This window comes from Giraffa tippelskirchi, chromosome 13 (genome assembly GCF_054371585.1).
Source record: "Giraffa tippelskirchi isolate mGirTip1 chromosome 13, T2T-mGirTip1v1.2.pri, whole genome shotgun sequence".
Lineage (NCBI taxonomy): Eukaryota > Metazoa > Chordata > Mammalia > Artiodactyla > Giraffidae > Giraffa > Giraffa tippelskirchi.
The window spans coordinates 23440787-23468533 of NC_137287.1; the positions used below are offsets into that span (position 1 = coordinate 23440787).

The 27747-nt window shown below is 41.8% G+C and overlaps 1 protein-coding gene across 2 annotated transcripts in view; it reads right to left on the reverse strand.

Annotated features, from left to right (window-relative positions):
- Positions 1-27747, reverse strand: part of LOC145531663 (acyl-coenzyme A synthetase ACSM1, mitochondrial) — a 68733-nt gene that overhangs the window by 30222 nt on the left and 10764 nt on the right. For both annotated transcript variants that reach the window (XM_081554647.1, XM_081554649.1), the window contains exon 2: positions 26365-26603. In XM_081554647.1, coding sequence (XP_081410773.1) covers positions 26365-26556 — 192 coding nt within the window. In that variant the 5' untranslated portion in view covers positions 26557-26603. The remainder of the gene's footprint in view (positions 1-26364; positions 26604-27747) is intronic.

Genomic DNA, 27747 nt, shown 5'->3' on the forward strand with positions numbered 1-27747 from the left:
AAAATAAACGACCCAATCAAACATTGGGCCAAAGAACTAAACAGACACTTCTCCAAAGAAGACATACAGATGGCTAACAAACACATGAAAAGATGCTCAACATCACTCATTATCAGAGAAATGCAAATGAAAACCACAATGAGGTACCATTTCTCCTCTGTCAGAATGGCTGCTATCCAAAAGACTACAAGCAATAAATGAAGGAGAGGGTGTGGAGAAAAGGGAATCCTCTTACACTGTTGGTGGGTATGCAAACTAGTACAGCCACTATGGAGAACAGTGTGGAGATTCCTCACAAAACTGGAAATAGAAGTGCCATATGACCCAGCAATCCCACTGCTGGGCATACACCCTGAGGAAACCAGAATTGAAAGAGACACGTGTACCCCAATGTTCATCACAGCACTTTTTCTAATAGCCAGGACATGGAAGCAGCCTAGATGCCCATCAGCAGATGAATGGATAAGGAAGCTGTGGTACATATACACAATGGAATATTCAGTTCAGTTAAGTCACTCAGTCGTGTCTGACTCTTTGCGACCCCATGAATTGCAGCACACCAGGCCTCTCTGTTCATCACCAACTCCCGGAGTCTACCCAAACCCATGTCCATCGAGTTGGTGATGCCATCCAACCATCTCATCCTCTGTCGTCCCCTTCTCCTCCCGCCCCCAATCCTACCCAGCATTAGGGTCTTTTCCAATGAGTCAACCCTTCGCATGAAGTGGCCAAAGTATTGGAGTTTCAGCTTCAACATCAGACCTTCCAATGAACACCCAGGATTGATCTCTTTTAGGATGGATTGGTTGGATCTCCTTGCAGTCCAAGGGACTCTCAAGAGTCTTCTCCAACACCACAGTTCAAAAGCATCAATTCTGCGGCGCTCAGCTTTCTTCACCGTCCAACTCTCACATCCATACATGACCACTGGAAAATCCATAGCCTTGACTAGATGGACTTTTGTTGGCAAAGTAATGTCTCTGCTTTTAAATATGCTATCTAGGTTGGCCATAACCTTCCTTCCAAGGAGTAAGCGTCTTTTAATTTCATGGCTGCAATCACCATCAGCAGTGATTTTGGAGCCCCAAAAAATAAAGTCTGACACTGTTGACACTGTTTCCCCATCTATTTCCCATAAAGTGATGGGACCAGATGCAAGGGTCTTAGTTTTCTGAACGTTGAGCTTTAAGCCAACTTTTTCACTCTCCTCTTTCACCTTCATCAAGAGGCTCTTTAGTTCTTCACTTTCTGCCATCAGGGTGGTGTCATCCGCATATCTGAGGTTATTGATATTTCTCCCGGCAATCTTGATTCCAGCTTGTGTTTCTTCCAGCCCAGCCTTTCTCATGATGTACTCTGCATGTAAGTTAAATAAGCAGGGTGACAATATAGAGCCTTGACGTACTCCTTTTCCTATTTGGAACCAGTCTGTTGTTCCATGTCCAGTTCTAACTGTTGCTTCCTGACCTGCATACAGGTTTCTCAAGAGACAGGTCAGATGGTGTGGTATTCCCATCTCTACTCAGCCATTAAAATGAATACATTCGAATCAGTTCTAATGAGGTGGATGAAACTGGAGCCTATTATACAGAGTGAAGTAAGCCAGAAAGAAAAACACCAATATAGTATACTAACTCATATATATGGTATTTAGTTAATTGGTAAAGATAACCCTGTATGTGAGACATCAAATGAGACACAGATAAATAGAACAGTATTATGGACTCCATGGAGAGGGCGAGGGTGGGATGATATGGGAGAATGGCACTTAAACATGTAAATTATCATATGTGAAACGAATCACCAGTTCAGTTCGAGGCATGATACAGGGTGCTCGGGGCTGGTGTACCAGAATGACCCGGAGGGATGGGATGAGGAGGGAGGTGGGAGGGGGATTCTGGAAGAGGAAAACATGTACACCCATGGTGGATTCATGTTAATGTATGGCAAAACAAATACAATATTGTAAAGTTAAAAAATAGATAAATAAACCAATTTAAAAGAAAAAAAAGAAATGCTTTCTATATAAATACAAGTGAAAAAAAAAGCTGGGATAATCATACACATATAAGGCAAAATAGACTTTAAAACAAAGTGTGTAACAAGAGACAAAGAAGAGACATCATTTCATAATGAAGGGATTGATCCAACAAGAAGATAAACATATATGCACCCAACATAAGAGTATGTAATTCATAAAGCAAATGCAGTAGACCCTTCAGCAACACAACTTTGAACTCTATGGGTCCTGTTGCATTTCTATACACTAATAACAAACTCTCAGAAAAACAAATTAAGAAAACAATCCTATTTACAACTGCATCAAAAAGAAGACCTCTAGGAATAAATTGAACCAAAGAGGTAAAAGACTTGTATCTTGAAAACTGTGGCATATTGATGAAAGAAATTGATGATAACAAAAACAAATAGAAAGATACTGTGAACATGGATTGGAAGAATTAACATTGTTAAAATGACCAGACTCCCCCCAAAATCCATAGATTTAATGCAATTCTTATCAAAACATCAGAACTTAAAAAAAATTATAAAATTTTCCAGATAGCCAAAACAACCTTGAAAAAAAAGAACAAAGCTGTAAGTATCCTACTCCTATGATTTAAAAGCATATTACAAAGCCATAGTAATCAAAACAATTATGACACTGGCACAAAAACAGACATATAGATCAATGGAATAGGATAGAGTCCAGAAACAAAACCACACTTACTTGGTCAATGAATCCACAGCAAAAGAGACAAAACTATGGAATGCAGAAAAGACAATCTGTTCAATACATGGTTTGAAAAAACAGGACTGTTATGTGCAACAGAATCAAACTAGAGCAATTTCTCATGAAATATACAAAAATAAATAGCATGGAACTAAGACTTACATATAAAGCTGAAACCAGAAAAGCCCTAGAAGAAAACACAGAACAGTATGCTCTGACACTGATCTGAGTAATATTTACTTGAATATCCTTAGGCCCATGGTAACAAAAGAAAAAGTAAATAAATGGGATTATATCAAAATAAAAACCTTTTGAACATTGAAAGAAATATTTAACAAAACAACTGGACAGTCTATTGAATGGCAAAATACATTTGCCAAAGATAAATCTGAAAAGATTGATATCTAAAATATACAAAGGGCTTATACAATTCAACAACAAAAAAGAAAACAATTAAAAATGGGCAAGTGACTTGAATAGACATTTTTAAAGAAAACATACAAATGATCAATAGATACATAAAAAGATGCTCCACATCAGTAATCATCTAGGAAATGAACATCAAAAGCACAGTAAAATATCAACTCACACCTGTCAGAATGGATATTATCAAAAAACAACAAATAACAAGTGTTGGCAAGGATGTGGAGAAAAAGGGACCCTCATGCACTGTTGATGGGAATGTAAATTTTGTGCAATCACTATGGAAAACAGTATGGCAGTTTCTCAAAAAGTTAAATAGAACTACTGTACTATCTAGCAGTTATATTTCTGAGTGTTATCTGAAGAAAAAAACACTAATTTGAAAAGATATGTACATTACAATACTATTAGCAATAGCCAAAATAAAGCAGTCACCCAGAAGTCCATCCAGAGATGAATGGACAAATACATATATATATTGTCCTTGGTTCAATCCCTGGCTCAGGAAGGGAGAAGGGAACAGTTATCCATTTCAGTATTCTGGCCTGGAGACTCCCATGGACAGAGGAGCTTGGTGGGCTATGGTCCATAGGGTCACAAAGAGTCAGACATGACTCAAGTGACTTAGCTCATGTGCATATGTAGATATAGATATACAGATGATATAGATAGATACATATAGTTGTTATCTAGTCACTAAGTCATGTTCAACTCTTTGAGACCCTATGGACATGCCAGGCTTTGCTGTCCTCCCCTATCTCCCAGAGTTTGCTCAAATTTATGTCCACTGAGTTGGTGATGTTATCAAATCATCTCATCCTCTGCCACTCCCTTCTCTTTTTGCCTTCAATCTTTCCCAGCATCGGGGTCTTTTCCATGAGTTCATCAGGTAGCCAAAGTACTGGAACTTCAGCTTCAGCATCAGTCCTTTCAATGAATATTCATGGTTTATTTCCTCTAAAACTGACTGGTTTGATCTCCTTGCAGTCCAAGAGACTCTCAAGAGTCTTCACCAGCACCACAATTCAAAAGCATCCGTTCTTTGGTACTCAGCCTTCTTTATGGTCCAACCCTCACATCCATACATGACTCCTGGAAAAATCATAGCTTTGACTATGTGTACCTTTGTTGGCACAGTCGTGTCTCTGCTTTTTAATATGCTGTCTAGATTTGCCATAGCTTTTCTTCCAAGGAGCAAGCATCTTTTAATTTCATGGCTTCAGTCACTGTCCACAGCGATACTGGAGTCCAAGAAAGTAAAATCTGTCACCACTTCCAATTTCCCCCCTTCTATTTGGCAGGAAGTGATGGGACTGGATGCTGTAATCTTAGTTTTTTAATGTTGAGTTTCAAGCTAGCTTTCTCACTCTCCTCTTTCACCCTCATCAAGAGGTTCTTTAGTTCCTCTTCACTTCTGTCATTAGAATGGTATCATCTTCATATCTGAGGTTGTTGATATTTCTCCCAGCAATCTTAATTCCTGCTTGTAATACATCCAGCCCAGCATTTCACATGATGTATTCTGCATAGAAGTTAGATAAGCAGGGTGCCAGTATAAGCAGGGTGTCATACTCTTTTCCCAATTTTGAACCAGTCAGTTGTTCCATGCCCAGTTCTAGCTGCTGCTTCTTGTACTGTATACAGGTTTCTCAGAGACAGGTAAGGTAGTCTAGTACTCCAATCTCTTTAAGAATTTTCCACAGTTTGTTATGATTCACACAGTGAAAGGCTTTAGCATAGTCAATAAAGCAGAAGTAGATTTTTTTCTGGAATTCCCTTGATTTTTTTCCATGATCCAATAAGTGAAGTGAAAGTCACTCAGTCGTCTGACACTTTGCGACCCCACAAACTGTAGCTAGCCAGGCTCTTCTGTCATGGAATTCTCCAGGCAAGAATACTGGAGTGGGTAGCTGTTCCCTTCTCCAGGGGATCTTTCCAACCCAGGGATTGAACCCAGGTCTCCCACATTGCAGGGGAGTTCTTTGCCATCTAAGCCACCAGGGAAGCCCGTCATTGGATTCCATGATCCAATGAATGTTGGCAATTTGATCTCTGGTTCCTCTGCCTTTTCTAAACCTAGCTATATGTCTGGAAGTTCTCAGTTCATGTACTGCTGAAGCCTAGCTTGAAGGCTTTTGAGCATAAACTTGCTAGCATGTGAAATGAGCACAAGCGTATGGTAGTCTAAACATTTATTGGCATTTCCTTTCTTTGGGTTTGAAATGAAAACTGATCCTTTCCTGTCCTGTGGCCATTGCTGAGTTTTCAAATTTGCTGGTATATTGAGTCCAGCTCTTTAACAGCATCATCTTTTAGGATTTGAAATAGTGCAGTTGAAATTCCATCACCTCCACTAGCTTTGTTCAAAGTAATGCTTCCTAAAGCCTAGTTGACTTCACACTCCAGGATATCTGGCTCTAGTTGAGTGACCACACCATCATGGTTAGCCAGGTCACTAAGATCTTTTTTATATAGTTCTTCTGTGTATTTTTGCCACCTCTTCTTAATCTTTTATGCTTCTGTTAGGTCCATACTGTTTCTCTCCTTTATTATGTCTATCCATGCATGAAATGTTCCCTTCATATCTCCAATTTTCTTGAAGAGATAGATCTCTAGTCTTTCCCATTCTATTATTTTCCTTTAATTCTTGGCATTGTTCATCTAAGAAGACCTTCTTATCTCTCCATGTTATTCTCTGGAACTCTACGTTCAGTTGGGTATATCTTTCTCTTTCTCCTTTGCCTTTCACTTCTCTTCTCAGCTACTTGTAAAGCTTCCTTAGACTACCACTTTGCTTTCTTGCATTTCTTTTTCTTTGGGATGGTTTTGTCACTGCCTCTATACAATGTTGCAAACCTCCATCCATAGCTCTTCAGGCCCTCTGTCTACCATATCTAATCCCTTGATTCTATTCATCACCACCACTGTGTAATCCTAAGGGATTTTACTTAGGTAATACCTGAATGGTCTAATGATTTTCAATACTTTCTTCAATTTAAGCCTGAATTTTGAAATAAAGAGCCATGGTCTGTGCCACAATAAGCTCCAGGTCTTGTTTTTACTGACTATATAGAGTTTCTCCATCTTTGGATGCAAAGAACATAATCATTCTGATTTTGGTATTGGCCATCTGGTGATGTGCATGTGTAGAATAGTCTCTTGGGTTGTTTTGAAAATGGTACTTGCTAGATTGTAGCATGTTTTCTTGACAAAATTCTCTTAAACTTTGCCTAGCTTCATTTTGTACTACAAGGCCAAACTTGCCTGTTATTTTGGGATACACACACACACATACACATGCTCACACATGGAATATTACTTACCTATAAAAAATAATGAAATCTTGGCATTTTTGACAAATAGATATCTAGGGTATCTTATGGTAGTCACAGAAAGTAAATACCATATGATTTCTCTTACCTGTGGAATCTTAAAAAAACAAGTAAATGGCCAAAAAATAACAAACATTATAAAAGCTCACTGATGAAGAAAACAAACTGATAGTTGCCAGTAGTGGGGGACGAATGAAATACTTGAAGGGGATTAAGAGGCACAAACTTCTAGGTATAAGATAAATGAATCACAGGGATGAAATGTGCAGCATAGAGAATATAGTCTATAACATTGTAATAGCTATGTATTGTGACAGGTTGTAACTAATCTTACCATGGAGATCATTTTGCAATGTATGAAAATGTTAAATCACCTATGTTGCACAGCTGAAACTAATATAATATTGTAAGTCATCTATACTGCAATATAATATCTAAATATAAGATTAGACTTTCTTTTAAAAACATGATTTTTTTAAAAAATTTCACAGCAATTAAATTTTCTGTAGGTAGATTATGGCAAATTATTTATTTTAAATATTGTTACATATCAGATTGATTGTAATTGAATATATAAAGAAGGTGGCTTAAGTATAATTTAAAATCATAAGTGCCATGTTATTCTTTTGTAAATTGTTGTTGACAATAAGTATGCAATGTGTATGCCCCTTACAGACTCATCAAATGATCAATATGTGATGTGATATGTCAAACTAGGAGACACAGTCATTGAGTATCAATTTCACATGCATTAACTAATTGATTGTTATACAGACTTTAAACAAATTTATAAAAGAGGATTTAAGTTCTGGAAGTTAAACTTTTTCATTGTTTAATTTGGAAATAATATGTATTACACCAGTAATATTTAGATAAGCTGAGACAATCATGTTTTTATCCCAGAAGTTGTAAACTCAGAGCCTATAGAAACTAAACAAATTACAAATGAGATAAGTCTGCCAGATTCCTCTGGGGCAAACTGTGTCTCCGAAGGAGGCATAACCATTAGTTCTATGCTGCTGCTGCTGCTAAGTCGCGTCAGTCGTGTCCGACTCTGTGCGACCCCATAGAAGGCAGCCCACCAGGCTCCGCCGTCCCTGGGATTCTCCAGGCAAGAACACTGGAGTGGGTTGCCATTTCCTTCTCCAGTGCATGAAAGGGAAAAGTGAAAGTGAATTCGCTCAGTCGTGTCCGACTCTTAGCGACCCCATGGACTGTAGCCTACCAGGCTCCTCCGTCCTTGGGATTTTCCAGGCAAGAGTACTGGAGTGGGGTGCCATTGCCTTCTCCGTTAGTTCTATGATTGCTGCCCTATAGGAATGAAGGCTTTGTATTGTTAAAAAAAAAAATATTGAACACTTCAATTAAATAGAGTTAAGAAACCAGGTTTTGGGCTTCCCAGGTGGCACTAGTGGTAAAGAATCCACCTGTCAATGCAGGAGACATGAGATGCGGGTTCTATTCCTGGGTCAAGAAGATACCCCTGCAGGAGGGCATGGCAACCCACTCCAGTATTCTTGCCTGGAGAATCCCTGGACAGAGGAGCCTGGTGAGCTACAGTCCACAGGGTCACAAAGAGCTGGACATGACTGAAGTGATTTAGCATGCACACAGGTAGGAGACGAGACAGGGGAGCTCTCACATGCTGCAATGATAAGAGAGTCCAAAAGGGAAAAGAAAGACTCTTCTTTCTTCACAAGGACTCAGCTAAAGCCATGGACTTTTTTTTGCTATAACCCTCCCAATATCCTTTTCCTCTCTAAAAAAGAATTTTTCTTCCCTTGCTGTATGGGGGCTTGCACACAGAATTAAATTCAAGAGCTAGAAAACATGGACCTATTGGCTCAAAAAAAAAAACCAAACAAACCAAAAAACCAAAAAAAAACTAGGCAAACATGACTATGGCATATTAAGAAAGTTAGAAAGTTCTTCAACGCTTAATTTATTTGAGGAGATATTATAGGACAAAGAGCCAGATATTATGTGGCAATGACATTCAGCTGTTGCTTTCTTAAGCTTTGTGGTTAATAGATATTTGAGTATATTTATTAAGCAATGTTCTTAGTCACTCAGTCATGTCTTTGCATCACGAGTTCGTAGGAAGAATTTGCTCCTGTCATGATTTTGCTCAAACAAACAGAGGTCAGTGTCATAGATGTTGTATTCATCTCTCCTGAGACATGATGTGGAGAGTCATACTATCAAAATAGGAATGATGGAGAGGTGTATGTTGTTTACTTTTCTATCTGAATACATGATTTTGGACATGAATGTGACCTCTCATGAATAGATTTGGGAGGCTGCTCCAGCAATCAATTGGAATGTAATATCCTAGGAACCTAGAGAAAGATAGTAACATAAGGTTTAATTTCCAAGGATAGTCAGGAGTTATAAATGGTCTGAATATGACTATATTCCATTCCTGGACCTATGTTGCCTGACTTAGGCTAAAAAAAAAATTACGTTAAAATGCTGGATTTCTAACAACATTTTTATAAATAAAATGTGCTGAAAATTCAATCAAAATAAGTTTTGCCAAAGAATTGTTGCTTTTGAACTATGGCATTGGAGAAGACAGTTGAGAGTCCCTTGGACTGAAAGGTGATCCAACCAGTCCATCCTAAAGGAGATCAGTCCTGAGTGTCCATTGGAAGGACTGATGTTGAAGCTGAAACTCCAATACTTTGGCCACCTGATACGAAGAGCTGACTCACTTGAAAATACCCTGATGCTGGGAAAGATTGAGGGCAGGAGGAGAAGGGGAAGACAGAGGATGAGATGGCTGGATGGCATCACCGACTCGATGGACATGAGTTTGGGTAAACTCCGGGAGTTGGTGATGGACAGGGAGGCCTGGCATGCTGTGGTCCATAGGGTCGCAAAGAGTTGGACATGACTGAGCAACTGAACTGAACTGAAGTTCTGTCAATTTGTTGCAGTTTGGATTGTGTTGTTGATTAGGCTATGGATCAGATTCTGAGTGATGCCTGTTAAGTTGTAAAGGGAGGCCCAGGAAGCCAGAGTGAACTGTAGTGACATGCCCTCTGGAAGGTTTTTCATAGTAGTAGCATCAGTCCCTACAGTCTTCTTTTAAGGCAAGTTTCAAAATTATTGTATTCTGCAAATATGTATTGAGGGATTGCTGGGTGATTGGCACCACAGGCCACTAGAGAGCCATTGATCATGACTGTGTGCATCACAGCAAACTGTGGAAAATTCTTAAAGAGATGGGAATACCAGACCACCTTACCTGACTCCTGAGAAATCTGTATGCAGGTCAAGAAGCAACAGTTAGAACCGGACATGGAACAATGGACTGGTTCCAAATTGGGAAAGGAGTACGTCAAGGCTGTATATTGTCACCCTGCTTATTTAACTTACATGCAGAGTACATCGTGAGAAACGCTGGGGTGGAAGAAACACAAGCTGGAATCAAGATTGCCGGGAGAAATATAAATAACCTCAGATATGCAGATGACACCATTCTTATGGCAGAAAGTGAAGAAGAACTAAAGAGCCTCTTGATGAAAGTGAAAGTGGAGAGTGAAAAAGTTGGCTTAAAGCTCAACGTTCAGAAAACTAAGATCATGGCATCTGGTCCCATCACTTCATGGCAAATAGATGGGGAAACAGTGGAAACAGTGGCTGACTTTATTTTTTGGGGCTCCAAAATCACTGCAGATGGTGACTGCAGCCATGAAATTAAAGGACGCTTACTCCTTGGAAGGAAAGTTATGACCAACCTAGACAGCATATTAAAAAGCAGAGACATTACTTTGCCAACAAAGGTCCGTCTAGTCAAGGCTATGTTTTTTCCAGTGGTCACGTATGGATGTGAGAGTTGGACTGTAAAGAAAGCTGAGTGCTGAAGAATTGATGCTTTTGAACTGTGGTGTTGGAGAAGACTCTTGAGAGTCCCTTGGACTGCAAGGTGATCCAACCAGTCCATCCTAAAGGAGATCAGTCCTGGTTGTTCATTGGAAGGACTGATGTTGAAGCTGAAACTCCAATACTTTGGCCACCTGATGCGAAGAGCTGACTCATTGGAAAAGACCCTGAGGTTGGGAAAGATTGGGGGCAGGAGGAGAAGGGGACGACAGAGGATGAGGTGGCTGGATGGCATCACCAACTCGATGGACATAGGTTTGGGTGGACTTAGGGAGTTGGTGATGGACAGGGAGGTCTGGTGTGCTGCGGTTCATGGGGTCGCAAAGAGTCGGACACGGCTGAGCAACTGAACTGAACTGAACTGAATCTCTTGCAAGAAAATAACTGGACATGATGAAGATTCAAGGTAAATGTAAATGTGATAAAAACTTTGGGATAAAGGTTTTAAAGTAATCATATTTTAGAAATGTTTACTTAAAACGATCTTTCCAGTTGTTTGGTACAAGATTCTAAAGCTGTGCCAATTCAAGCCATGTGATGTAAGTTTATTTAAAAAATACTGAGACATTAATTACTAGATAGAACAATTAAAGATATTTGAAAATATTAATGAAAATGGTATTACCTAAGAAGTTTTCTGCAAAAAAGGAATATTTTAAAAATTGTTACTGATGTTTAAGCTCACCAATTTATAAAATGCCAATGTAAAGACAGTGCATAATTGCTTACTTCTTAGTTTTACTAAAATTAAGGTTTTAAGAGTTGAGCATTCTAATTTAAATATGAAATTAAGGCTATTAGAAATTATACCCTAACTTTTCAGAATACAGTAGGAAAGGTAAGTTTTCAATAAAGAAGATATGAAAAATGGAATCACAATTTAGTGAGGAAAAAGGAAAATTGAGCTGGTTAATTTTATTTGGGTGAAAAAGGAGAGACAAGCTGGATACAAAAAAGGATGAGAGATTATGAAGAGAGCCTTGAGAAAAAGCTTTGCACATAGTCAAGAATTAACAAAATTTAGATCGAAGTTAACTAAGTGTTAGGTAGTTAGAATAGGAAAAAGGAGTCCAGAATGGTGGCGGCTAAAAGACAATGAAGGGAAAAACCCGCAAAAATAGAACAAAGGAAGGTCTAAGGACCAGAGTGAGGACTTCAGATAGAACAAATAGCACTCCTGGCTAACTCAATTTACAGAGGGCAGACCCAGGGGGAAGGAAAAAACATATAAAAAGAGGAGTCAAAGGGTAGGGGGTCTCTCTCCCACCCTCACACAAGCTCTCTGTCTATCTTTCTCTACCCCCCACCCCTTCTCTTTGTGTCTTTTGGGTCAGCATACCTTCACGCCTCGAGGATGTAATTTCCTTTTATTTTCTAAATAAAACTGAGCTGTGACATGGAGCTGTAACACTGATCTGTCCGAGGCCTATAACATGGTCTGTCTGAGAGCCAAGAGCTGTAACATGGACTGTCCGAGAGCTGTGATCTGCCGAGGGCTTTAACATCCGTCGCTTCAAATTTTTGTTGTGACGAGAGAGAACTGAGGAAATTACATGCTCCCCTGACACATGGTGCCGTGACTCTGATTTAACCTGGCTGAAACTACCTTGGCATGGCCCCCACAAGGAGGAGGCCAAGCACAGCAGGAGCCCAACTTGGTGAAAGCTCCCACGGTGGAAGTGGAATGCGAAGAAAACCCAGCACAAAGAAAGTGACAAGAAGCCCATCGTGCTGGAAACCAGGACAGCAAAAAACTAACTCAGCAGAAAGCTCACGTGGCTCAGTTTCAGATTCGAGAAGACCTCTGGTTTAGGTAGGAGGTCCTCTCTCTTATGGCTGGAGGAACATACGCCTAACGAAATTTTAATTCCTTTACAATCTCTCATTTCTTGCTTCCTCGAACACCTGGCCAACAGGTGAGTGGCAGTGGGCACAATTGAGGGACTCTGGAGAGGTTACTCCTCGGTATGTCCAAAAGGCACTATCTGCTGAGCCCCAGTAGCTGTTGCCCATGCCGGTGGGGGCTCTTCTGTCCTTAATCTTTGTACCAAGGACCAGGCCAATGAAAACTGTGAGCACAGGTCAGGTATTTAGCAGATTTTCTGGCAGGCTGTGAAGGGGATTCCTTGGCACGTTTTGCCCATTGCTTTTTCCTCCTGTCTTTCAGCTCCTCTCTCCCGGGACTTGAGCCCAGCCAAAACCTATGATGCCTGGCTTCAGGACATAGTGAAGCTCAGACTCTGATGTCTCATTGCAAAAATTCAGTGCGAGACACAGAGATAGGTAAAAAGTGGATTTCCTAGGATTCAGAGAGAAGCACACTTTGCAGGGTGTAGGCCATTGCCGAGGGCAAGGGCTTAGGCCATGGGCTTAGGCCATAGATTGTGGTCTGGCTAGGTTTTGTGAGCGGGTTGATGAATTCATATGCCAAGGAGTGGGAGGATCATCTCAACCATTGGGAAACCACCTACCCCTGTCTTTTTGACAGTGCCTTGGAGCAGTCCCTCCCACCTCTAGGTGTGTCATTTAGCTTACAGATCAGAGATTAAGGTTTCCTCTAATCTGACTTGTCATCTTGGACCCAACTGATTTTAATTGGTTTATGTTATGCCCTTGTGCTTTGTCATTCTTTCAAATGTTGTTCCCTGCCCCTTTCCCTCCTGTTTCATGCTCTTTTCCTGAGCCCTGTCCAGGCCCCCAGTGTTGCCACTACAATCTCCTGGAGGGACAACTAGAAAATAGCTGGCCCTTGGGAGTGAAATACTGTGCAATATCCAATCCCTCTAGATATTCAGGCCTTCATCTTCCATGTTTCCTACAACATGTGCAACATCAGCATCTCTCAGTGAACCCACTAGGGCGGGTGACAGGCACACAATGTCTGCTAGAAGTCCATCAGCTGGCATCCCTTCAAAGGCAATTGGGTTTCCGGGGATAATATTTGCCACTTTGGGAGTTGGCCCTGCAGGACGCTTGGGCCCAAACCCTTAGCACCCTTCTCTGAAGGTTACAAACATACCCCAGGATCAAATCTCCACTCCACTTTTATAGAACATCTGATCTGTTGCCTCTTACCAATTTGTTCTTGAGACACTTACTAACTCCTACAACCAGGACCCTGCCCCCTTGTAGGCAACATTGCTCCATCCAGCCTATAATTATAACACTTTAATGCCCCTAACAGGGCCAGATAACCCACTCCTTTGTCATTACTTCTGTTATAACCAAAAGTGTGTCTGTGACAATGAAATGTTTACCATTGGAGACATCCTAACCTGCTCTTATGGAGGACTAGATGAGGAAATCAGTGACTTACAATCCCTTAGAGCAGTAAGAGGATAAGGCTTATGACCGTTTCACCAGGTTCCCAGTCTCAGGGCACAGGCTTGGATTGGTTTACATCATGATATCTGTTTCCATCTGTGGTGAACAAACTGGCAACGAGTTAAAATTACAACCCCTTAATCCTACCCAGCACTGGTCACACTGGAGACCTTAGGGACACCCAACTCCAGTCTGGGGGGTCCCAGGAGGACAACCTGCCTTGACCTGCCTAGGGATCTGGTCCTTGAAAGTTTGTCACGCCTCAACCTGCTCAGGGATCCGCCAGTCCAGGGGTCCCAGAATGTCATCATGCCTTGACCTGCCCAGGGACCCAATTCTCGGGAGGCCGACCTGCCTCGACCTGCCTGGAGATTCGATCTCCAGGAGGCTGTCACACCTCAGCCTGGCTGGGGATGTGCACCCTGACCCGGGGATGCCTGACTCTCAGGTTGCAACAGTACTGGGTAGGATAAGCTTCAGAAAGACTCACCCTTAAGGAAGTCCACCCACGGAAATAGAAGGAAGCCTATTACTTGTGGCATCATGCCCAGTCTCAGCAATAACTCAGGAGCCCAACGAGAACCCCATTGCCTTTCTGGAAAGGCCAAAATAGGCCCTCCAAAAGTTTACCAATCTGGACTTAGACTCTTAGGAGGGACAGGTGGTTTTAAAGGGCAAATACCTGTCCCAATGTGCATCAGGTATCAGAATTAAGTTACAACAGCTACAGCAGCAGGACCCTGCTTCCTCTTCAGATGAGATGGTCCAGACAGCCCCCAATACCTTTTATAACAGAGAATAGGAGAAGGAGGCCAAGGCCCAGGAGAGAGAGAAAAGGAAAGAAACAAGGCATGCCCAGATGCTAGCCACCCTCCAGGGAAGCCATATGGCAAACCCCTAGTCCTTGAAGGACAAAGCACGAGGTAAATACCTAATCTGTAGACAGGCGGGACATTGGGCCAAAGAGTGTCCAAACCGTGACAAGTCTCCTAAAACGGCTTGCTATAAATGCCATCAACTGGGACATTGGGTGGCACCCTGCCCTCGGGACCCAAGAGCCTCAAGTTCAAGCGCCAAGCCTTCCTTCACGATGGTTCAACAGGACTGAAGCAGTCCGCTCCAGCCAGCCCACCTGTCGCACATAACCATCATGGGGCTGGAGCCAAGGGTGCAACTGGATGTGGCAGGTAGGTCCGAGAATTTCTTGGTTGACACGGGGGGTACCTACTCTGTCTTGATCACCTACTCCAGAGCCTTCTCCTCCCAAACCTGTACCATTTTGGGTGCTACAGGAAAAACAACTACTAAAAGATTCACCCAAGCACTTCTTTGTTGCTGGGATGGACAACTATTTTCCCACCAGTTTCTGGTGGTCCCTGAGTGTTCTACTCCCTTATTGGGAAGAGATATACTCACTAAACGGGACCACCCTTGTGATGGGAAGCTTTTCAGCCCCTAGAGCCCTACAGCTTCTGGTTACTACTGAAGAACTCATTACACCCTCTCCGATAGAGAGGGACCAAAAACTATGGGAGGGGAAAATTAACCCCCAGATATGGGACCAGGGGACTCCTGGACTAGCCCACCAAGCTGAACTGGTCATCACTGTCCTCCGAGATCCCACTCGGTTTCGTAACAGGAAACAATATCCCCTCAGAAGAGAGGCTCGGGAGAGACTACAGCCTTTAATAAATAAATTCCTTGCTTGTGGGCTATTGGTCCCCACCAATTCGCCCTGTAATGCCCTGATCCTCTCAGTAATGGAAAAGGACGGAAACTGGCAAGTGGTTCAGGATCTCTGGATCATAAGTGAAGCTGTAGTCCCCCTCCATCCCACAGTACCCAATCCCTATGTAATCTTGGGATAAATCCCACCCAGTGCCAAGTGGTTTACAGTCTTGGATCTCAAAGATGCATTCTTTTGCATACCACTGGCTAAAGAATCCCAATATCTTTTTGCCTTCGAGTGGGAGGTCCCAGGAGAAAGACACCAACAAATGACTTGGACAGTATTACCTCAGGGGTTTGAGAAAGTCCCCACCTGTTTGGACAGGCCCTTAGCCGGAATCTCCTAGATCTGGACCTGGGACCTAATGGGAAAGTAGTACAATATGTAGTTCAGTCCAGTTCAGTACAGTCGCTCAGTCGTGTCTGACTCTTTGCAACCCCATTAACCACAGCACGCCAGGCCTCCCTGTCCATCACCAACTGCCGAAATCTACCCAAACCCATGTCCATTGAGTCGGTGATGCCATGTAACCATCTCATCCTCTGTCGTCCCCTTCTCAATACGTAGATGACCTACTAATCTGCTCTCCAGATGAGAAAGATGCCCAACAACATGCAATTCAGGTTCTAAACTTTTTGGCAGAGAGGGGATATAAAGTCTCCCGTGCTAAGGCACAGATGGTCGAGACAAAGGTCACTTACCTGGGAGTTCAGATTACACATGGGTCCAGGGGGCTGTCCTCTGATCGGGTACAAGGAATCCTCCAGTTGCCCTCCCCCACGACTCGAAAACAATTGGGAGCTTTCCTGGGGCTAACTGGGTATTGTAGAATCTGGACAGCCAACTTATGGTCTAATTGCCCAGCTCTTAAATGAAAGCTTAAAGGGACGGGATGATTCAATCCCACTGATGTGGGGAACTCCTCAAAAGAAGGCAGAGGCTACACTGAAACAAGCCTTAACTCAAGCACCTGCCTTGAGGTTGCCAGACCCAGAAAGGGCATTCCAACTTTATGTCCACGAAAGAGAGGGAATAGCCTTGGGAATGTTAACTCAAAGGTTGGGATCTGAGCCCCAGCCTGTAGCTCACTTATTCAAGAGTCTCGACCCAGCCGCCCGAGGCTGGCCTCCCTGCCTTCGAAATCTTGCAGCTATTGCAATCCTGATAGAAGATGCTTTAAAACTGTCCTTTGGGTGCAAACTAACTATTTTTTACCAGCCACGAAGTGAAACAACTCCTAAATGGGAGAGGCCATTTATGGATGTCTGATCAAAGAATTCTCAGGTATCAAGTAGTGCTGATGGAAAATCCAGGCCTCACTGTATTCCCTTGTGAGGTTCTTAACCTAGCCACCCTCCTCCTACCCCCGAGGGCTCTCTCCCCTTTCATTCTTGCCTAGAAACCTTGGACCACTGGACAAAACCCCGAGAGGGATTGTCGGAAGATCCTCTGACCAATCTTGAGGAAATCTGGTACACTGATGGAAGCAGCTTTGTCTTGGATGGGAAAAGAAGAGCCAGATATGCAGTAGTCTCCAATTTTGAGACCATAGAGGCTAAGCCTTTGCCACCAGTTACTTCAGTCCAATTAGCTGAGCTCATAGCCCTGACTCAAGCTTTAGAGCTGGGAAAAGGAAAGAGAGTAGCCATTTACACTGACCCCAAGTCTGCCTTTCTGGTGCTACATGCACATGCTGCTATTTGGAAAGCAAGGGGCCACTTGACCACCTGAGGGTCCCCAATCAAATATGGTGATCATATCCTTAGACTCTTGGAGGCAGCCCATCTGCCCACTGAGGTTTCAGTCTCCCACTGTAAAGGACACCAAAAAGGGAGCATGGAAGTGGCACGAGGGAACCAAGCAGTTGATCAGGCAGCTAAGAGAGCAGAGTTACAGAACAATGACCTAATAGGGGTTGCCACCTTAGTTCCACAGACTAATTTGCCAGAAACTCCTTCATATACTGAAGGTGAGACTCATAAAGCTAAGAGTGAGGGCTTTCAAGAAGATCATATGGGGTGGTTCCAAAAGGAGGGACTCCTTTTTCTGCCTGGGAACTTCCAATGGAAGTTGGTTAACTCCTTACATGCCACCACTCATTTAGGGGAAAAGGCCCTCCAAAGATTACTAGAAAGATCCTTCAGAGGAACAGGTCTCCAAACGACTATAAGGCAAGTGGTCTCCTCTTGTCCCACTTGCCATTTAAACAACCCCCAAGGAGCTCAAAGACCCCAGCTGGCCCAGCCTGTTCAACGATGTGGGACTTACCCAGGAGAGGACTGGCAGATGGAATTCACCCAGATGCCAGTTTCTCAAGGGTATAAATACCTATTAGTCACGATAGATACATTTACAGGATGGATTGAAGGCTTTCCCACCTGGACCGAGAAGGCTGAGGAGGTGGTAAAAAAAAAAAAAAATTGCTCCATGAAATCATTCCGAGATTTGGTCTGCTCAGGTCATTACAAAGTGACGATGGGACATCATTTACTTCTAAGAGACACCCAAGGGGTCTCTAAAGCATTGGGCATTACTTATTATCTCCATTGTGCCTGGAGGCCTCAGTCTTCAGGAAAAGTAGAAAGAGCCACCCAATTCTTAAAATCAGCAATAAAACAGATAACCCAGGAGACCTCTCTGGGATGGAAGGAGGCTTTACCAATAGCTCTCCTCTGCACCCATATTGCCCCTAAGGAACAGGTTGGTCTTAGTCCTTATGAGATGCTATATGGGAGACCTTTTGTTTATGTCAATGACCTATTCCTAGATCCAGAGGCTCAGACCCTCCAGTTTTATACCATGGCCATTGGGCAATTCCAACAGGATATATGCTTGCAGGGTGTGAACCAGGACCCAAAAGATTCAAGGGGTCACTACTATATGCTCCAGGGACTCAAGTCCTAATTAAAGTCTGGAAAGTTGGGTCCCCAAAGGCTCAACTCCAGCCCACATGGAAGGGTCCCTACCCTGTAATACTTTCTATCCCCACAGCAGTCAAGGTACCAGGACGTGACTCCTGGATTCACTACTCATGAGTCAAGCTGTGGAAGAAAACAGAAGAAGACACTCAATACACCTGAGAGCCCCTGGAAGACCTTGGATACCTATTCAGAACTACAAATGAGTGCCATTCTAATGAACACCCCAAAATCTAGTTTCTGGGGATAAGATTTCTCAGGACAGCTCTAAAGAGCCAACACAACTTGGCAGGGGTTGTACTCCAAAACAGACAGGAGATAGATCTTCTGATCCCTGAACAAGAAGGGACTTGAACCATCCTGGTGAAGGGAATTTGGAGTTGGTTAATGCCCTACTAGTCCTTGTTATGCCATATTGATGCTGCTTATGATTGCTCCATCAATTGTCTAACCTGTTTTGTCTCTGCCCGAGTCAACAAGCTACAATATGCAGTGCCAGTTCAAGCCAGGGTATATAAAACTACAGTCGACCATGGAAAATATCACTCACTCTTAGATGGACACCGCCATAAGGACTCTACAGCCTGAGACTAGCAAGAGGGGGAGGCCCAACCCTCACCGTCCCAGATCTGTAGGAAGTAGCCAGAAAGACCTTGATGCCCCTATTCCCAAAGAATTAGGCCTCCCATCTCTTGAGGGGGGAACGTTAGGTAGTTAGAATAGGAAAAAGGAGTTCAGAATGGCAGTGGCTAAAAGACAAGGAAGGGAAAAACCTGTGAAAATAGAACAAAGGAAGGTCCAAGGACCAGAGTGAGGACCTCAGGCAGAACAAACAGCACTCCCGACTAGCCCAGTTTACATAGGGCAGACCCCGGGGGGGGTAGGTGGGTGTGGGGAGGAAAAAGCATATAAAAAGAGGAGCCAAAGGGCCAGGAGGTCTCTCTCCCATGCTCGCATGCACTCTCTGTATCTCTCTCCTACCCTCTTTCTCTTCACGTCTTTTGGGTCGGCATACCCTCACTCCTCGAGGATGTATTTTCCTTTTATTTTCTAAATAAAACTGAGCTGTAACATACAGCTGTAACACTGATCTGTCCGGGAGCTATAACACTGTCTGTCCGAGAACCAAAAGGTATAACATGGTCTGTCTGAGAGCCAAGAGCTGTCACACAGACTGTCCAAGAGCTGTGATGCGCCAAAGGATTTAACGTCTGTCGCTTAAAGTTTTGTTGTGACGAGACAGAACTGAGAAAATTACCCATTCCCCTGACAAAAGCAAATTGCTTTGTTAAGTGTGCTAATGCTAGGCTGGAAATTTTATCTGTTATAAATGTTCCTTTTGATAACAAGTTGTGTGAGTTTCTGTGCCCTTAAATGTTCTATATTTATTTTCTTTGCGACCTTCTTTAAATGAACAGGTATTGTTTCAGTGATATGTGATCCTGTGTTTTAAAATCTTTTTTTATACTTCTAACAAATTTCCCCAAATCAAAGTATAACTATGCTTTTTAGCCTCTAGCTGACTCTAGGATGGATGCTTCAAAGAAACTTCTCTGAGAAACCTCAGAGATGAACGTTAAGCTAGCTTATTTGGTATTTTTGATTGAAAAACATTGTCAAGTGATTAAAAATGAACTTTAGGCTACAATGTATAGATAAATATCACTACTACAGATATTCCAAAAAAATTTTATGGGATCCCTTACATCTGATATGTCCTGATATAATGTTATCAGCCATAATTCTAGTGATTATACTAAAATGTTATATGTTACAGAAATACCCAAGTTTCCTAATTACGTTGTACTCAAATCTTTAATCATGCAGAAGGGCCATGGCACAATTAGTAGGGAAATTTAGAAACAGTGATTTTAGAACGAGTGATTCCCTCTGGGTAATCCCTTTTAAACTGCATAGTGACAGAAGGACCAATTTTACTGGACAAATTGTTAAGCAAATTTGGCTGATTATGCACCATTCCATTGTGCCTAACACCCCTGGGTTAGTGGAAAAAACAAATGGAACAATTAAAACTCAGTTGGCTAAAATAACAGATGCTTCTTCCTTGGCCTAAGGTTCTTCCATTGGTTCTCCTCAGCATCAGATCTACTTCTTTTGGCAAACATCATTGTCTCCCTTACACAGAGACCAATGAGATTGGATAAAGGACTATATGATCCTGTATTACTTAAAGGAGACACATTATTGCAAGTGCTTAACCAAAGTATTGACAAGGCATTCTAAACTTGTTTCTGAAACTTATCACAGTAAACTATCCTCAAATGAAGATCAGATGTCCCATGACTTACAACCAGGATGTTAGGTATATACAAAAATGCATCACTAAAAGGACTCCCTCCAACCTAGATAGAAGAGCCCTTATCAGGTACTTTTAACAAGCTCATGTGTGGCAAAACTGAAGGGAATTGACTCTTGGGTTCATATTTCCAATTAAAAGGGGCTCCTCCACCAGGCTGGAGCAGTTCTCTGATGACCTCAAACTCACATTAAAGTAATGCTCTGATAATAAGAAAATACCAACACCAGGATGAGAAGACAACATCAGAAGTCTGACCTAAGATACCAGACCTGAACCCATATGATTGTTCATAACATTTTCTTCTTGGTGTCTTGGACTCTTGCCTATGAATCAAGTGTTCTTCTATCATGCCAGGATCTTATGCAAATTTTAGAAATCAGTCAAATTGTTGGGTTTGTGGTCAATTACCTGCATCCAGTACCTCTGGTTTACCTTTGTGAGTTTCTCTCCTCCAAGGCTCTGACTGGATGGCTCTTGGAAAGTTTATATATTTTAGAAGAAAGGAATTATAGTTCTGTCTGGGCTAGTACTGATGTCACTAGATGGGACCCACCTACCTGGTCAATCAAACATACTTATTCTAATTCTGGCCATAAATATGAATTTTCCCTTAAGGTTACTCTAATGGAGCAACAGGCTAAATTCCTGTAAAAAAAAAAAAAAGTAAACTCCAGACTATTAGGAGGAATGCTTCCTCAGTTATGGGATGGATTTATCTGGCTAACACCAGGCTATGGTCATCTAAGCCTAAGCCCCACCCCCATCCCCCCATGCTGGGAACAATTAAATTACATCAAAGATAATCAACCTAATAACACTAAAAAATTAGACTAAGTGTCTTATGAAAACTGCCAATATACCATTTCTTGTAAAGACAGTGGTTGGAACAGGTTGGGTCAGTTCAGTTCAGTTCAGTTCAGTTGCTCAGTCATGTCTGACTCTTTGCGACCCCATGAATTGCAGCACGCCAGGCCTCTCTGTCCATCACCAACTCCAGGAGTCTACCCAAACCCATGTCCATCAAGTCGGTGATGCCATCCAATCATCTCATTCTCTGTCATCCCCTTCTCCTCCTGCCCCCAATCCTACCCAGCATCAGGGTCTTTTCCAATGAGTCAACTCTTCGCATGAGGTGGCCAAAGTATTGGAGTTTCAGCTTCAACGTCAGTCCTTCCAATGAACACCCAGGATTGATCTCTTTTAGGATGGATTGATTGGATCTCCTTGCAGTCCAAGGGACTCTCAAGAGTCTTCTGCAACACCACAGTTCAAAAGCATCAATTTTGTGGCGCTCAGCTTTCTTCACCGTCCAACTCTCACATCCATACATAAAGATAGTGGTTAGTATGGAACAGATTGGGTCAGATGACCAGAAATATACTGGCTGGTACCTAATGGGACTCAATGGCTTTCTGGGTCCATTCTATGGCCTTGGCTTCTGGTGAGATGGCTAGGAAGGTGAACTTTAGGATTCCTTTGGGCTCAAGGCTACTTTTGTACAAACAAACTTAGATGTGACTCCAGCAAATTTATCATCAATACGAGCCTGATGGGCCAAGAGATCTGTACTTCACTGATATGATAACTTAGCAGCTATTTTTGGGCCTTCAGTAAGATTGGAAAATATTATTTCTCACATTAAAGCCTTGACAAAATTCACTCAAAAGGCCTTAAATGATAGCAACCAGGCTAATTCTGAGGTCTCTGTGATATGAAAAGCTGAATTACAAAAGCATCTCAAAGGGGCAACTGTGCTATAATTCAAACTAAATGCTGTGTTTATATACCACAGCCCTCTAATGTTATGCATTTAATGACGCATATGAAAAATCAGATTGCTGCCTTAGATGATCCACTTCCTAGACTTGGTGATCTTTTAGAAAGATGATTTGGTTGTGAGAGGGTAACAGGCAGAAAGTCTAGAGGCCCCAAATGGAAGAAATAGACTGCAAGTGTTAGATATTTTTTATCTTTCTCTTAAGTGTCAGGAGGACAAACTACAAGTGTCAGATTTTTTTTTCCCTTCTCTATACAAATTTAAAGGAGGTTTCTCTTAAAATTCTGTGTTTCCATGATGACACCTGGTTCCACCTGAACTTAACTTTTCTCAAAGTTAACCTAAGGTTTCTCAAACCTTGAGCTAACCAATGCGTTTTTCTTATGGAAACGTTTCTCTTAAGCTATGTTAATGAACTATGTGTTTACCCTAGGCTCTGTCTTTCTTCAAATTGTTCCACCTAAGACTCAAACAAATGTGTATGTTTTACTCATGCAAATAATCTCTTAAGCTATGTTAATGAGACTATGTGTTTGCTTAGTTCTTCAAGATTCATGTCAATCCTTTTATGGCCTGGGACAACTCACCTTGTGCCAATGTTATCTCAAAAAGCATGTTGTGGGTGAGGGGCCTGTTGCCAGTCTTTGAGTTTTGAGACATTTCTTTTCTCTAATTAGCAGATTGCTAGTAGTGGGCTGCCTTCTATGGGGTCACACAGAGTCAGACACGACTGAAGTGACTTAGCAGCAGCAGCAGCAGCAGTAGCTATATAACATTCGGCTAAAGACTAGCAGGGGGGCACCCTTTCTGATCCCTTCTGATTCTATGTCAGAAGCTTTCTCTATCTCTTTTATACTTTAATAAAACTTTATTACACAAAAGCTCTGAGTGATCAAGCCTCGTCACTGGCCCAGGGTTGAATTCCTCTCCTTTGGAGGCCAAGAATCCCGGTGTCTCTTTACAGCTCAGCAGCAACATTTCAGTTCTGGAAGCTCATTGCTTAAGTCTCTACTGGTAACTTTAACATTATTAGCTGAATTGCTTGTAATTTGTTTATTTTGTAAGATTGTTTTCTCTTATATTACACGATGTATAACCAGGCCCCTGGCCAAATTAAAGACAGATAAATATCTTGAAGAAATAGATCACATTTATAACTTAGAATAATTGTAATAGTATGATTCTAGGTATGAGAAGAAGCAACAAGGGAAATATCTCCTCGATCATGTTAGGTTAGAAGATAGAAGATCCAGATCCATTTATTATCCATCAATGGACTTAGTCTGGAAATTAACACCTGGAGTGACATATTGATAAAGAACTTTCAGCTGATCTGAGATGAGCCTCCAAGCACCATGGGACAAAAAAAAAAAAAGGGTCATGAAATGTCTCCCAATAAGGTTTAACTTCTGACCACAGGGAGGGACTGTAAAATGAAATATTTTCTTCTCTGTGGTCTTCTAGTAAACAAGCCTTTTCCAAACGCAAATTTATGAGCCCTGGTGAAACAAAGCCATCTATTTGGAAGCCATCAGATATTTCTTTCCTGGTAAGTGCCGAGGAGCTAGGGGATGTGAGAGGCAGCCATCTACCACGTTCACCATCTCTTATGGTAAACAAGAAATTTGTATGTTAATAATAAAGAAAACAGGATTGACCCCAGAGAGTTAGATGCATATGAAAGAAATGATTTCAGCAAGCCTGGACACAGAGATTGCTAAAGCTCTTCCTGTGAGAGATTTAGTTTTCTCTTAATTAACAGTAATTTTTTCATATTCAAACTTATGCAAATTTATTCAGACATATGCAGACTTGTATATAGCCTGGCTCCTCCTCTGCCTCCTTGAAGTCAGCTCTTTCAGGGTCACCTGAGATACTGTCTCCTGGGCTCGAGTTCTAACATTCCCACCAAATAAAACCTAACTCCCAACTTTAGGTTGTGTGTATTTTTTTAGTTGACAATATAAAACCCAACAAAGATGGGGCATTTCCTGGGCAAATATTTACATGGTGATAATCTCCATGGGTTGATGTGTGAACTAACAAGGAATTTACGAAGATAAATGCAGAATAAAAACTATGACATTTCCAGCCCATCTTGTGATTCAAAAGATCTTAATCAGATTTTTGATCTGGACAGTGATGAAAGTCAGTTTGTAGTCTGAAAGCAGAGATGTTTTGACATCATCTCATGAGACCAGGTTAAAGAGTAGCTTATAGAGTCAGACAGCCTGAACCCAAATCCTGCTCCTCCACTTATTAGATAAGCAAATTCTGTAGGTTTTTGAACAATTGTAATCTCAGTTTCCTCATCTCAAAAATGGGGGTGATTAAAGTGTCCATCTTATCAGAATAATAAGCACAAAGTGCTTGGCATGGCACATAAACAAAAAGGGCTTTCCAAAACTGAGGGCTCTATTTTCCTTGGCGTTTTTTGGAAATTCAGAAAAAGGAAAAAGATGAAGGTAGGATAAAAGCCCCCATAAAAGGCATATAAGTTCTGAAAACTAACATATTGAGAGGGTTAACCGTCAGGTAGGAAGGCCAGGGGTCACCAAGCGATAGGAGGAAATAAATAAACTGCAAGTGGCAGCCTTTTTTTCTCTTCTAATCCTGTGTTGTCATGAGGACACTTGGTTCCGCCTGAAGGTAACCTTGAGCTGCTAATGGCTCAGCAAACCAATGCATTTTTCTTATGGAAATGGTTTTCTTAAGCTAAGTTAATGAAACTATGTATTTGCTTGGAAATCTGCCTTTCTTCAAGATTTATGCCAATTGTTTTATGGCTGGAGATGACTCTCCTTTTGCCATTCTATCTCAAAATGCATGTTGTGGGAGAGGGGCCTGGTGTAACTCTCTCAGTCTTGAAGCATTTCTTTTATCAGATTAGCAGCTTGCTAACAGGTATATAATGCCTTGCTAAAAACTAGCAAGGGAGTATCTTTTCTGCCCCTTTCTGATGTCATGCCAGAAGCTTTCTCTATCTCTTTTATACTTCAATAAAACTTTGCTACACAGAAAGTTCTGAGTGATCAAGCCTCATCTCCAGCCCCAGATCGAAATCTTCTCCTCTGGAGATCACAAATCCCAGCATCACTCACAGTAGCCTTAATCTTTGCAGCCTTAACCTTTCAGTGTGAAGGTATGCTCATGGTAAATTAAAAATACATCAACTCTTTGACTCCATATCAGGTGAATTCTTTCTTCTGAACAAATACAGTGTTGAGTGGGCTTTCACAATGTGGAAAATACCAGCTGGAATTTTGTAGCTGAAACATCCCCCATTGTCTACCCAACTCCTAGTGTCACTACTGTGCCTCTCTTGGGAAAAGAGAAACCAAGAATGTGCTTTTTTTTTTTTTGCAGAGACCACTGGAATGGGTTTCTCTGGATATGCCCTAAAGCCACGTACAAGTAGGTAGTTGATAGGGAGGACTCCAGCTATACCTGCCATCCTCATAGGAAGATAGATGACATAATTTAGTTACATGTGTCAGATGTTCATTTGCACAATCAAGGTTACACCCTCCCTCTGGGTGTAACCTAAAGTCAAGCCCATGCTTTATGAGATGAATTTTAGTTAGACTCACAGACTCATTAGTTGAAGATGAGAATTCAGACCAACATCAACTTGCTGACCTGAGATTAGAACTTGATACTTGGTCATGATTACCTCACTGAGTACCAGATACTTTCACCTGCTATCTTGTTTCTTAAATGAGATTATCCCCATTTCACAAATAAACCCACTGGGGCTTAGAGAATAGAGGAAGTGTCCAGGCTGAGAACTGAACCCCAAAACATAAGCTTTTCTCATGAAAACTGTGAGTTTATTCAAAAGCCCTTTTAGTTCTGTGCCCCTCTTCCTACTAGGAGAAGGAGGTGAATCCTATTCTTGCATCCAACACAGAGGCCTCCTTACCTTCTCCATTTGAGTCCAGTGGTCCAGTACATCACTTGCAAAGTTAAATTCCTCAGGTCTGTTGTAGTCATTCCATCTTAGGGCTCCAGCTCCTGATAAAGATTGGCAGTGCAGGTACTGAGGGGCAGGTTGGAAGCCAGGGCAGGACATGTGGATGCCCCAGAGGACCCGAAACTTCATCAGCCTTTGCATAGTGGAGCAGTCCTCAGGAAACAGACACAGAATTCTCAGGTCACTACCTGCCTTGAGAAAAGATGGTCATTGGAGCAGAAATTCCTTTCACAAAATGAAGGCACGTAGCTGGCTAATTACTAGAGTAATAGCTTTGTTTCAGTTCACTGTAATTTGGAAGGCACAACTAACTGCTCACTGAAATTTGAAGGCACAGCTAAACTGACTTAGCTGGGAATTTCTCTTCCCAAATGAAGAATCACAAGGCAAAAATTATGAGGAGGAGCAATAGCTACTAGATGAGGTAGGCACATATTCTTGAGGGTCTTCTCCTTCTCTTTTAACCCCCAGGGATGGAGGCCATGTAGCCACCCTTTTGGGGTAGAAACAGTATTTTCAAAGTCCTGTATGTCATGCTATCCTTGCTTTGGAAACATTTCTTCCTACTGAGCCCAAATATGTGGTTCTTATGAAAACTGTCATAGTTTTAGATGATCCCACCACATCCAAATTTGATTGGTCGATCATTTCCCATGATATATATTTTTTTAAATGCCAACTGGGCTAATCATAGTCCCTCTCCAAAATTGTGTGTGTGTGTGTGTGTGTGTGTGTGTGTGTTACCAAAGCCTTAATGGAAGTCATGAAATACACACTTTGGAAACTGTCAGTGGCTATAATTCCTGTAATGTGGAGATAACTGCTCTGCATAAGAGAAGAAAACTTGGAAATTTTCAGAGACATGGAAATAAGGGGTAGAGAGAATCTTAGAGGCGTGCAAGTCTCTGGTTCATAACTTTTGCTCCTGAGGCATGTTTGTATCTCTACCCCTCTCTTGTTAATATACTATTCTGAATTCTATGGACCAACAATTTTTCCTGTCTGAGATTGCATTTCTGTCACTTGATATTATAAGAATATTGACAAATATGCACCATCACACTCAGACAGAGGAGGATAATATCACAGCATTCTCCATACTAAACAGGGATCCGGCCTCAAGGTCTTCCCCAGAACAGCATTCAGGTACCTATTACCAATCCATCATATGATCTACGAAATAAAAATTTTTTGCCACTCCAGATCCAACAAATGCTTCTGACATGGGGATAGAATGCTCGTTTACTAGGATGCTTTTTGAAGTTTGATGGTGGAAATTGGCTTAAGCAAGAATTTCTATTCTATGAGCAGAAACCCACTTCATAAATAGCT